The sequence below is a fragment of the Lonchura striata genome, chromosome 13, assembly GCF_050655825.1.
Source record: "Lonchura striata isolate lonStrDom1 chromosome 13, ASM5065582v1, whole genome shotgun sequence".
Classification (NCBI taxonomy): domain Eukaryota; kingdom Metazoa; phylum Chordata; class Aves; order Passeriformes; family Estrildidae; genus Lonchura; species Lonchura striata.
In genome coordinates this window covers 11107610-11121228 of record NC_140715.1, presented here as the reverse complement: position 1 = coordinate 11121228, position 13619 = coordinate 11107610, and the positions used below count along the sequence as shown (strand labels likewise).

Here is a 13619-nt window from a genome sequence, read left to right as displayed (position 1 = left end):
CATGGGGCATCCCAATGCCCCAGAGGTGCACAGCCTGCCACTGATTCCTGGATTTGCTTTGATGGATAAAATCACGCTCCTAAAAAGCAGCCCACTCCTTCCTGACACATGCCAACACACCTGCAAAGGGCTTCCTGGTGCTGAGACACAAAGATCAGTGACTGCAGTGATGGTGCCTTAGGACAGGAGGAGCTTCGGGAGCTGAAGTCCACTACAGTTACTACTTAAACTACAGCTAAAGACAAGAGAGCAATCCTTTGGAACAGACCATGCCCTGCCTCTCAGCCACACAGAAAACAGACCAAGCTGGGCTCCCTTCCTCACCTCCAGTAGCTTTGAGAAACTGGTGCCCAGAAGTTGCAAGCTTTGTGCTGTCCAAATGCTGCAGTGGATACACAGTGAGAAAAAGGGAACAGAGCACAGAGGCTGCCCTCACCAGTGTCTATCCATCTCCTGCTGGGCTCCAAGAGCTGGGGATGTCATCAGGGCTCCCCTTTTGTGCAGGGACAAGTCTTAGTCCATTGGGAAACCATGTTTGCAAACAGCTGCTCTGTGGACAAAGAAATACCCGGGTGACGAGGAGTCTGCACAGGAGCCACCAACACACCCAAATTCACCATCACAGCAAAGAATCACAGAGGCAAAGCCTCCACCAAGAGCCAGACCATTCACAGAAGCTCGATTACAAAGGGAGGAGCATTTATTCCTTTATTTATCCAGAGACACAGCACTATTTTAAACTCCTGTATCAATCAAAGGCTGATTTTAAATGAAAGGTTGAAAATTGGGATCAGCCTGAAAATCACAACAAACCTGAGGCCATTAGTCTGAAAGTGGGTCTCAAGGGCACTTGAGGAAAAGGAGTAAGTGGACCCCAACACTCTTGAGGATCACATCTATCCCTGGAGAAGATTACACAGCAATAAAATATGCTCAGCAAATTCCCATGGTTAATCATCTCTGTAAACTGAATGCTTCACTTGGCTGAAGGGAGAAGGCTTTTTTCCCTATATGCTCCCTTTTAATATATCAGATAGAAATAATTAATCCTACATAGTGTTTCTCATCTAAAAATACTTAATTTTATTACAATGAAGACATTAGTCAGTAATATTTTCTTTACCTCCATTCCAGTCTAAATTAGTCTTGTCCAATGTCCATAAATAAGAGAGCTTAAGAAAGTCAGTGGAACGATAGCTCTGCCAGCAACCTTCAGTGCTGATGCTGTTCCTACTGCCAGCTCTGCTTATGGGGGAATTCTCCTGTGGCACACGACTTTAAAGGGATGATTTTCACTTTCTGTTTATGAAAATAGTATTTAGCAGGCCATTTGGACCGGATGCCACATTTTCTTATGAACTTCAGCTAATACATTGTATAGATGGTATTGCTTCTCAACAGCAGAGCAGAATTTAAGTTAGAAAAAGTGCCTGGGGGTGTAAGGGTGAAGGATAGGGTTGGAGATAGTGGTGTATGGTCACAATAATGAGCCACAACCCACACACAAAGGTTTGTGATCCTCAGCGTTCCCACACCCAGATTTACTGACCATGTTACTCCTACTCCTTGTATTATTATGGCTTCTAGTAAAGGCTATAAAACCATGAGCCAAAAACTGTACTTCCAAAGCTGGGCTCAAAGACAAGAGAGAATGCCAAGAAGATAATATATGTTTAGGTTTCAAATTAACTGGCCTGAGGTTCAGACCTGCAAGCAAGCTGGCCTGACCAGCTGGATGAGTCTAAAAGTGCCTTTAGGATCCAGGTCTTGGTGCTAACAGGTCCCTGTGCACTTCACCCCTTCCTTCCTTGGCTGAAGATACTCCAGGTAACATCTGGACCACTGTGGTCAGCAGCACAGAGAGCTCAGAGCCCTGTGGGCACCCTGCTGTCATCCCTGGCATAAGCCACCTGGCACTAGGGCCCCTGGACCCTGCAGGAGGGACCACAGGTACCCAGAATCTGTCAACACATCCCCCTGTGGATGGAGAAGAGATGGCTGGTCCCAGAGAGGGAAAAGAGAGGTGACACAGTGTATCTCAACAGGGCACTGTAACCAACCCCTTTTATTTTAAAACAAACAAGAACCTGAGAAGAATGAGATGGCACTGCTGGGACCACTTTGTGCAGAAAATAAATGATTTCCAGTATTTCCTTATTGACTGCTAGAGCCAAAACCCCCTCAAGATTTGGCAACAGCCTCTGAAAATCCATGAAAATTTATCATACATACATCAACAGAGCAGCCACGGGAATGGGAACCTCTGGTCTGGGAAGGGAAACCTGTGATGGCTGATGGCCCCTCTGCCACCCAGTTTGCACCATTTGTAGGCTATTTTCATGGCAGGGGCTGTAACAAGCACATTCCTAGCAAAAAAGGTTGATGGAGGGAACTTAACATCAGCCCTTCCCGTGTACATCCATGCCTGAGCAGCTCAGTGCCACCGTGCAGTCTGTCCCCACTGCTGCTGATGGGCACAGCGGGTGGCTGGGCTGGCACTGCCCTGTGCAATAACCCAAACCTTCCTTTAGGTGCTCGTCCCAAAACCTGCACAGGCAGTTACACACACAGTCCAGCCAACAAGCTCCACTCAGCTTTTGCTGCTGTACTGAGAGTACAAAGCAGCTGAATTTGGCCCCAGGAGGATCTACCAAGCTCCAGTAACGTGCCCAAAACGCACCCCCGACTGCACGGACACGGGTGGCTAATGCTCAGCTCTGTGAAGGTCCCTTTGTGCTACCCAAGTGGCACTGAGGATGCTGAGGAAGGGGTTAATGCTGCTTGCAGCAGCGTCCTGCCCCCCGGGTACCAGCAGCCAGTGAGTGCAGCTCCAGGTGACGTAATGCCTGGGTGGTGAGCAGGCTGCCTCCCATCCTCCTGCTGGAGATGGATGCGCCAGGGACCACAGCCAGGGACCACAGGATGTGTCAGGGACCCCGGCACATCTCAGGGACCCCGGCACATCTCAGGGACCCCGGCACATCTCAGGGACCCCAGAACGTCTCAGGGACTCCAGCACATCTCAGGGACCCCGGCATGTCTCACCCTGCTGTCCCCAGCCAGGCAGGGACCAGCCCAGCACAGGGTGCTGCAGCTACGCCCACCCTCCCTTTAGCTGCCGCTGCCCAGCTGAATTCTGACACTCAGTGAATATCTGAAATTTTCATTATTTTAAAACATCCCCAGCCACGGGGAGCATCTGATCCGTGAGCAGCACAGCACAGCTCCGCAGGGTACAGCCTCGGCACATCGAACTCCTTTCAGCTCCAGGACCATTCAAGGGCTCTCTCTCTGGGCTTGGAAATCTCCCTGTGACAATCCCATTTCCATGCAGAACGTTAAGGATGGGGTAACGTGACCCCTCTGGAGCTGCTGGCAATTTAGGATTTACATAGGCAGGTTCTGGAAGTTTTACAGAAATGCAGCTGAAGCTCCCAATTACAGTTAACAGGTGCAGTAAGAAAAATGTTTAGTTGTTCCCTCCCCACCTGAAATCTCCTCTAACAGCCTGTAACCATAGTGGGTCCTTCCAGGCCCCTGCAATAACATAATCCTCTAAGGAGAAAGTGATTCACTCTTCTTTGATGTGATAAAAAGAGGAAAACAAGTGAACAGGAGGCACTAAACAGCCATCTTGTGAAACCCAGACAGCTTTTCCAATTCCATTTCTGAGCTGTTTATCACCACATAAAAAGCCTGATACCCAGCAGACTGGAGGAAGACCAGTGCTGATGTCCCTGTCTTTCTCACATTTATATTCCAACCTAAATCTCACTGAGATTTAGCTCAACAAATGAATTATTTAAGTTACAACTCTGATTCAGTGCCCAGAGAATAATTTTGATGTAGATGGGAGGGGGGACCTGCTACAGAAGAATTGAGGTGCAGAGCAGAGTCTGCTCTCCCAAGGCAGAGGACAGCACCATAGCACAGCAGGGTTCATCTCCACAACTTCTGTGAGAGGAAAACCACAGCTGCAGGGACACAGCAATGGCTGGGCAGTGGTTTGCTGGTGGGCTGACTGGAACAACAAAATGCAGATGTTTTTCTGGCAGACTAGACAAAAGCAGTGTCTGGGCTGAGAGCAAAATACACACATAATTTCTGATGCTGTGCAAAGATCTTCTCCATATTCCTTTCCACCTTTTCTCTCTGTGCCACTGAGCTCTAACAGTGGTGTTGAAGGCAGCAGGGGGACTGTGCCCTGCAGCTGGGAGGTGCCACAGCCTGTGCTGCTCTTGTGGCTCTGAAACCCAGCAAAACACAGCAGCCTCCAGATCCAGGGCAGCTACAGAGGACACTCACACTGCATCTTCTCCCTGCAGGCAAGCAGGGCAGAGCCAACCCCAGCACCCACAGGTGCTGCTCTCCCCCTTCTCCCAGAGCATCACTGACCCACCTGGGGGCCCTTCAGGGACCCATGTCTCGCAGCAACCTTCTCCCAACTCAGCCTGAAGGCTGCCAGTATTCTGCTTATTTCCATTTAGGTGATATATGTCATGAAAGTGCTACTAGAGAAGCCAGGAACACTCGAGTGTGTGTTTTCTGGATGTAAAAAGACAAAAAAAAGTTGCTTCTTTATGTAACTTAAGCCAAGCTACTAACATTAAAGGATCTGGAAATAATTATCCCAGCCAGATAATGTTTCCATAATTACTTCAGTAATGCAAACAGCTCCACTTGCTTTTGTATCCACCTACTAATGGAGACCAGAAACAGAAGACATGAGCAATGGTGGCAGCTCTGCACCTGCCATGGTCTGAGCATGAGCCATGGCAGATCAAGACCTGGACAAATCCCCCTGACACTGCTACTCACAGAGCTGAGTATGGCAAAGCTCAAAACACAGACACAAGATGACAGCTCCCATCCACCAGCATGGTGTCCTCACACAGCTCTCCTTAAAGAAACCCAGCAAAGCTCTGAGGAATTTGAAAAGGCAGCATCCAGCCTCTTTTAATGTGTTCTGGATCACTGAACTAACACTGAACCCTGAAACACATGGGAACAGCTCTGACCCTCAGACACTCGAAGCAGCCCACAGCCCATCCCAGAAAACAAGGAGGGATCATTCTGCCACTTCCACCATCGCCACACTTGTTTGGGTGCACCTCATGAGACCCCAGAATGGTTTGAATTGGAAGAGACTTTTAGAGGTCACCTAATCCAAGCCCCATGCCATGAGCAGGGACACCTTCAACTAGATCAGATTTTCCAGATCTTCTCCAAGTGCACTGAGAGAAACCACTACCAGCTCTCCTCCACCTCCCCAAGGTCCTGGCAACATAGTGAAGCTGAGTTTCCAGCAATGCTTCACCTAAATTCAACAGGATTACCCACAGCAGCACCAAGGACTGAGCAGCTATTCCTGCTGCTGGGCTACCCCGTTCCTCCCATCCCTCTGGAGAGCACTTAAAAGTAATAGTTGCTTGCATTGTTCAAAGGGGGCCCAAGGTGCACTAAATCACTAAGAGGTGATTTCATTAGTGCTGCAGTTGCAAGCCCAGCAATCAGAGCTGCTGGGGTTTGCCTGGCTACACGATAAATCCATGGTTCTGGATGGAGAGCAGAGGCAATGGAGTGAGATGTGGAGGCTCCCAAGGCTGTACCAAACCAGAGTCAGTCCCAAGGGCTGTAAACCTTGTTACAGAGCAGCAGGAAATCAAGCTCACTCGTTCTATACATTTGCTGCTTTAGTACACTTGACTTTCTGTGTGCTTGATCCAGTATAAACCACAGGCATCCACTGGGAAGATTAGCAAACATTCAAAATAAAAGTCCAAGTGGCTCAGAATGAGGTAAGAACAGGCTGGATTAACACATTTCCCATGGCAAACTAATAAAGGTGAGGACTTGCTGAAAGCCCACACAAGAACTTGTCAAGCAGAGAGTAAACCAGAAATGATGACAAGTAACAGGCAGAGTAAATCACGCTTACTCCTTTGCAAAGCACTCACAGGCACTGGGCACGAGCCAACAACCTCCTGCAGCACCAGTGCCACCTCCTGCAGCACCAGTGCCACCTCCTGCATGGCCCAGACCCTCTGCTGCCCTGGGTGTGATCCATCCCATCCTAAACCAGGTACCTGAAGTACTGGCAGGACAGGCCATCCCTCCCCACTGCTTGCAGGGACAAGGGGTGCCTGAGCAGATCTGACTGGAAACCTCCCTTTCCCAGTGGCAGAGCTGGAGACCAAACTCAGTGATGCTACATCACGGATTATTTTGCAGTCCTGGATCAGTGCCACTGGCCAGCCCATCCTCACCACAGCCAGCTGTCACTGTGGGGGTCTCCAGGAATGGGCAAGCAGGGAGCCCTCCTCTTCCCACACATAGTCCAGGGCTTCTGATCAAAACATTTAGGCCTACGGCAACTGGGATTTTCATTTCTTTTGATCAGAGCACAGTCTCTGAGGGAAGTGTACATGTATTTCTGGAGCATTCCAGAACCCAAGCATATTTAAGGGCAGGCAGCCACAGAACGGGGGTAACCAACCCAAGAAATAGCCCTTTGTAAAATCGCCAGCATGCCATCTGCAAGCTCCAAACTCACACATTTTTCATGATGAGCTGGAGGGAGGGGAAGAAAAAAAACAGGGAAAAAAAAAAAGGATTATGTTAAAAGAAAAAAATAAAAAAAATCTCTGCTCCAAAAGCTACTCAAACTGCTGCAGAATCCTGCCTGCCCCTTCTGCAGCAAAGCCCAAGGGAAGCAGCTGATGAGTCAACAGCCAGGCTGCGTCGCCGACCGAGGAAAGGAAGTCCAATCTCACCACTTGAGAACAAAGTGTGCTGGTTCATGGAGTACACACTGAGAGTACAGCCTCGGGAAGCCCTCCCCGGGCTGGGAGCTGAAGGATACAGCCTGGCTGCCAGCCAGCACTCCCGAGGGACAGGGAGAGGTGACGTCCAGGCATGGCTGGGACATCTGCACGGTGCCACCCTGCTGCCACGCCAGCCTGGCCACCTCTCCTCAGGCTGCCATGCTCCACATTGCAGCAGACACTGCTCCTGGAGGGATTTTCTCCCGTTGCTGGAATTGCTCCCTCACAGCACTGTGTGTTCTGGATGCAGCACCCAGCCCTGTGAGGAGCTGTGTTGTCTTTTCACTGCAAGATGGGGGAAGGGATTTGTCCCAGTCCTACACCCACTACTGGTGCACCAGTTCATTCTTCTCCCCGCCTCGGTGCACTCATCTCCAGCACTGCTTCCCACAGACAGACCTGCTCCGTGTGCCTCCTCTGCCAGGGACACTGGCATCACAAACCACGACCTGCCAGCAGCCACACACCCTTGGAAGAGCTGCTGGAACTCCTGGGGGCAGCTCCTTATGGGAGTGCAGTAAAGAACAACACAGCCCGGAGGAGATGCACACCGAGTGGGCAGTGCCACACCACCACAATCCCGCCGTGGCTGTGTTCCCATGGGCACAGCCAGGAGCTGCCTGAGCTGTGTGTGTGTGTGGCCACTGGAGAAGGGCAGGGGGACTGAGGGAGGAGGCCAGGGCAGGGGCACAGCCACCGTGCCGACATGGCAGACGGCGTTTGCGCCGGTGCCGCCAGCGCCGAGCTGGTGCTCGCTGGGGCTGTGCCTTCCTGTTAGCACAGCACTTTCTGTTTTCTGTTAAAACAGGGCCACAGCGACGATGCAAGTATAGATCTGCAATGCCAAGAATATCTGGGAAGCCTGCCAGCAAGAAGCAGCCTTCCTGCTCGTCCTCCCGCTGTGTGCAAATTCACAGGAAACAGAATCTACAGCACATACTAATGTGGCTTAATGCGAGATCCAAGAGCCACCTTGAGATCCTGCTTCCATCCCTGTCAGCCTGGGGAAGGAACCACATGCCAAGAACATTAAATCATTAAATAAAGGAGGAAATAAAACCTGCACAGGTGCATAAAATCCCACATAGGTGCCGCTGCTTTACGAAGTGATGCTCTGCTGTGCAAGCTCAACATGCTGCCAGCATCGCCACCAGTAGGAAGGGACAAGCACAGGTCCCTGGCACATTCACTGCTCAAAAATGGCTTCACAGCCTCCTACAAGCACCCATATCAACCAGCAAAGTCCGTGTCCTTTGGTGTTTATTATGGTGTGACTCTGGGAACACAAAACACACCTGAAATATCTTCCCATTTACAACAGTAAAGGTACCCAAAGCCCTGATTCTCTCAAACTGCTGATAGCTCTTACTCTTACTTTACCTTGTTTAATCCTGGAGCTATACTGCAACCAGCCAACTTTGCCTCCAACACCCAACTGCACCCCACAGCAGACTGGGACCTTTTAGCTGGATCTCCTCGCGCTGGAAATCTCTGTGCCTCTGTTTGCACAAGTGCAAAATAACTGCAGAGTTCACACAGGGGCTGTAAGGCTCAGCTCTGATCCAAGAAAGCCTTGGAGATCCTTCCACTATGGGCTCTAGCAGAGGTGGAACACAGGGCACCACGGGGATGCCGTGTCACCACCACCCACATCGCAGGTGGATGAGCAGAGACACATGGGCAGGGGATGCCAGCCTGCCTGCTGGAAGGGAAAGCTGTCCTGACTACTCACTCTGATAGCTCCCATCTGACTGGAAGTGGCTTTTATCTCCAAAGAGGAGCCCTTCAAGCTCCAGGCAATTCTCAGGCCAATAAAATTCTCAGGCTCAAATAAAACCCTTTTGAATAGCCGTGAGCCAGAAGTGATCGTGAAGAGGAAACAGCTGATCTCCTGTGCTGCCTCTGATGACCCTGGCATCCAGGTGGCTGCCAGCAGCATCCTCCTGGGACAACAAGCCAAGATATGCTGCCTCTCTTTCTTCCCTGCTTTCCTCACAACTGCATTGCAATTTGTGCTAACCTAGAAAGGACCCTCGAGTTTAAGGTGGCTCTTAGTGGAGGCATTTTGAGACAGCTGCTTTCTGGAGAAAGCATTCCTTAAAATACAGCTCTTGCCTTCTGCCTCTACCCCAGCTTTTGACATTTTACAGCTCCAGTAAAACAAAATGTTTTAAAAATCTCATTTTCAGCTTTGGAGGCACAAAACCTAGAGCCAATTTCCAAGCAGCCAGGCGGGAGATGAAAAGAGCAGCAGTGGCTCTGTGGCACCTTTCGGACAAGGAGCTCTGGAGTGGGAAGCAGCTCCCACACACCCCACAGCACAATCCCTGGCTGCTGATAGCTCAGCCCAGGAACCAACTCCTGAGCATCAGCACCATGGGCTGGCTATAATTCTGCAGGCAATGCTCCTGGGGCTCTTCTCTCCAGCCTCCCCACCTCCTTCTAGGAATCTCACATGGAAGTGGCTGTCAGAAGTGACAACATCAGGACTGGATTAGCACAGGCATCCCCCCCTAAAGGCAGGATGCTCTGTTACACCTCTGAGATGGGGGAAAGCAGAGCACTGACATCGAGGAAGAGCATCAGCCACTGGGCTCCACATTTCCAGCCCACAAGAAGCATCAGTGCTGGGACTTTTTTCAGCAGATTAAAGGAATTTGGATTGTCCATACCCAGCACAGAGAGGATATTCAGTTTAGACAAAATTTTTTGAGTAGGGAGAAAGGAAAGTTTGGAAGCAAAAGAGGAAAGTGATGCTGAGGCCATGGGGCAGCAGCCACAGGGTGAGGGGCAAAAGCAGCAGCTCAGGCAGGACCAGCAAGGTGACTGCTCCTGGGAGGGAGACTGGGGTGAGCAACTAAGCTGGTAAAGCAATTAAACAGGAGAGGTAAATTGAGTTGTAAGGCCTTTTAAGGCTGCTCTCTTAAGGCAGATGAAATAGAGTCATCTCTTGTGAAAATAATTTGACATTTCTCCAAAACAGGGCAAGATGCAAGGAGGAGTTGTCAACCCTGGAGATAGCAAAATTACTGCAGTCTGCACTGTCCCTGGCAGTCCAACACTGCCCTCTCCACCTCCCATTCTCACATCAGTGGCCCAAGGGGGAAAACCTTGAGGGCAGGGATGTTTTGGGAGGCAGAGCTGCTCAGCAGAAGCACACCATCTCTGCTATGCCTTCTGCTGTGCATTCTGTCCTGATTAAAAAAAAAATCTGGCAGTGTCACTGCCTGTCCCCCTGGGAGTGCATCATGGCTACAAACCAGGTGCAACCATTAACACTGCTGTAAAATGAGCTCTTCATTTCTCTCCCATCACATTGGGGAAGGCAAAATATCCCAAACAGGCTTCTATCCGAGGACAAAGCCCTCCAGGCCATGCTTGCTGTCCAGTCAGCAAAGAGAGATGGTTCAGGCAATTGAGACACAGTGCATGACAGAGCAGCAGGAGAAGTAAGAAGAAGAAGCTGAAACTGTGGGCAAGGAGGACGATCTCCAAGCAGGCCAGGAGCAGCCTGGGATGAGCAGGGCATGACACAAACTAGAGGGGTTGCAGAAATCCACCTGGGATTAGCTGGGAGTGACAGAGTCAGCAATGAGTATCTGAGAGGTCATAGAGAATGGGTCAGATTTCAGAATTACAGACTTACAAAGGACTTTAAAGGGGTCATCTAGTCCCAATACCCTGTCATGAGTAGGGACACCTTCCACTAGACCAGGTTGCTCAAAGCCCTGTCTAGCCTGGACATTCTTCCAGAGATGCAGCAACAGCTTCTTTGCCAGCACCTCACCACCCTCACAGGCAAGAATTTCTTTCTAATATCTGTTGCTTTAAAAACAAAACAAACTCTTTGTAGAGCAAGGCTTGAACTCAAAACAATGTTGAGGTACTGAAGAAAGAGCTGGAACTATTTCAGGAGGCAATTCATCAAGGATTATGGAAAAGGGCCAATTTTGAGAATAATCAAACAAGTAAAATAATCCAAAGAATTAGGAAATTCTTCAGAGGATAACACTGGAAGTGAAACTGACTCTGGAAGTGAAACGTCACACTCCAGGTGAGTGGGCAGCACCAGGATGTCCCCTCCAGGACACCACCACCACCATTGTGGTGCTGGGGGTGCCAGAGCAGGACAGAGTGGGATGAGGACCTGGGAGAGAATCACCTGTTCCAGGCACCACTCTAGGGACATCCATGCATGAAAACATGCAGCAGAGCTGCTCCAGGACCCCCAAATCCACGGGCTCGGAGACAAGAAGAGAAGCACATTTCCAGCCTGTCCTGCACCCCAGGAGGCCCTGGCTGTGAGGTCTGGGATGCCAAATCCCACTGCTGGGAAGCAGCACTCCCTGCTCTACATGGGCACTGCCAGCCCAGGCGGTGCCAAGCTATCACTTTTCAGCTGGAAATAGCCCCAGCACGAGCCCTCAGCTGGGAAGCAGAGCACTGGCGAGGCCAGACTGCGGTTAGCTATCAAAGACAACTAAAAAAAGATATTTCACACACAGGCTTTTTTTTTTTCCCTTCTCTTTTTTTTTGGTTGCTTTTTTTTTTTTTTCCCAAGGATTAAATCAACTCAACAGCCCCCTTTACAACTTCCCTTTTGATGTGTTCAGACTCATTAAAGTTTCATTTCTTTCTCTGTTTTCCCCGGGGGAGGAAGGGGAGCGTACACAAAAGTTTATTTCAGAAGCGGGGTCGGCAGCTGCAGCAGCAGCAGCTGCTGTTGCTGTGGGACAAGTGGAGCCTCCACCAGCCTCTGCTCCGTGCCCAAATCCCTTGGTAAAACACATCCCCCAGCAGCCACCCTGCTCCCATGAGCAACCCCAGCATCACCCTGGCATGATGTTGCACGAATGTTGCTGCAGGATGCACACATGGTGTCACACGTCACAAAGGGAACACACGAGAGATGCAAAGCTCCTCTCAACCCTGTGGGGAGTTTTGGGTCTGATCCTGCAAGTTTTCAGAGCCAACCCTACAAGTTCTGGGGTCCCTTCCCAGCCTTTTCCATTCCCCCCATTGGCAGCACCAACCTTTCCCCCACAGCTTTGGCCACTGCCCTGGGATAATCCCCCGCACACGTCAAGGGAGTAGCAGCTCCCCCATGTTTCCTTCTCGCCTGAGCAGCTGTTTAAGTGTCTATTTTAAAACTCAGTTCCCTATTTTAAAATAGCTAATGAGCCCCCGATCTCTGCTGACAGACGTCGTCTCTACAAGGTCTTGGGAGATGCTTCTGTGTTTGCCGGGCTCCTTTTCCCAAGCCCTGAATCTCAGCATGCCCAGCACGTCTCCAATCTGCACAAACATGGTAAAGAGGGAAGTTTTTAATTTAAGGGCCAACTCCTGCTCCCCTACCGTGAAATACCAGCGGTACAACCACGTGCTCCTAGACAGAGAAGCATCAAGCAGCCAGGCAGGGGCTGGCATTCTGCACTGTTTTCTGTTGTTATTTTTTTTATCGTTCCTTCGATTTTATCAGATCTTTTTTAAATTTTCCTGACCAAGAGCAAATAAGGAGCTGTCCCAGCTGGCCACTGCCCAAAAAAAAGCCACACACATGAGAGGGACTTTTCAGGATGCAGTGGGAGGTCTCCATGCATCCCTGTGCAAGCCCAGGATCCCAAAACCCATCACCTCTATGTACTCTCTGAGATGGTGTGCACCCCACCAAGGCAGAGGAACCCCACAGACAGGACCAGGCACAGAAGCAGATGGAGGAGACCCTGCTCACTTACCTGACCACAGGTTCAGGGATGGCCTCAGCACTTGCTGGCACCTGGACACCCTTCTCCCACTCTTGTCTCCAGGGATCAGCCAGAACGTAGTACTCATCAGGGCTCAGCTGGAAGGAGTCAGGGATCTTCATGGCTGTTATCAGATCCGTCCGGAAAACCTGCACCGGGAAAAGCCATCCTGAGCACCGAGCCCAGCACAGGCTGGGGGCACACGTGCCCAGGGAGGGTGTCCCTGGGAAACTGCCCCCAAAGCACAGCACAGGGGGTGTCTCCATCACCAATCGAGGGGATTCAGGGTGTCAAATCAAGCCCCTGCAAGACAAGTTTTGGGCAGGAGAACATGGCAACAGGCAGGAACTCCTCTCCAGCCAGGCAGTGCCAAGAGCCCAAGCCCTGCAGCTGAAACCCCTTCAAGGTCCCCCATACTGGGCAGTCAGGAAATCCAGCCACAGGGTGTGAGCTTGGACAAGATGCAGACCAAAAATTAGTTTTAAACTGAAGAAACAGGCTGCTTTATCTTAGGGGATTGATGGTTTCAGCATAACCACAAATCTACTCCAAATGCCAAGGAATGCACAGCAACTGGGCTTCTCCACATTTGGCCTTCACAGGACACAAGAAAATGTTGTTCTTGTCTTGAATGAAGATGTGGGAGACACAGAGACACTTCGTCCCAAGCACCTCCATAGCCTCCTCACATCACTTCACCATCCTGAGCACCTTTGTGTCCCCTTCAGGTCACCTCACTGCCCCCAGGCACCTTCCTGTCTCCATCACATCACCTCATTGTCCTGAACAGGGACAGACAAAAGCTTAAAACAGTTATTATCCAGCTAAAATGGGATCTAGGTGCTGCTTACATATCCACAAACACAGATTTTTCCTGACTCAATAAACCCCTTGTGAGATCAACACTGGTCCCCTTCTGCAGGAAAATCCTTCAGTCCTTCAGTCAGTGAATGTGCTCATTCTCCATCTCACTTGTGGCCCTGCAGCATCTTCTCCCAATATACAGGGATGAAAAACTCATTCTAAAAATATCCCTCACGGTAAGTACGGT

The 13619-nt window shown here is 50.4% G+C and overlaps 1 protein-coding gene across 7 annotated transcripts in view; it reads right to left on the bottom strand.

Moving 5' to 3' along the window:
* Window positions 1–13619, bottom strand: part of JADE2 (jade family PHD finger 2) — a 72296-nt gene that overhangs the window by 38871 nt on the left and 19806 nt on the right. For 6 of the 7 annotated variants that reach the window (XM_085591258.1, XM_021549502.4, XM_085591259.1 and 3 more), the window contains one exon: window positions 12560–12717. In XM_085591258.1, the coding sequence (XP_085447384.1) occupies window positions 12560–12717 (158 nt within the window). Of the gene's footprint in view, window positions 1–436; window positions 2961–12559; window positions 12718–13619 lie in introns of those variants that run through there. The other variant, XM_085591263.1, reaches the window with a different exon arrangement.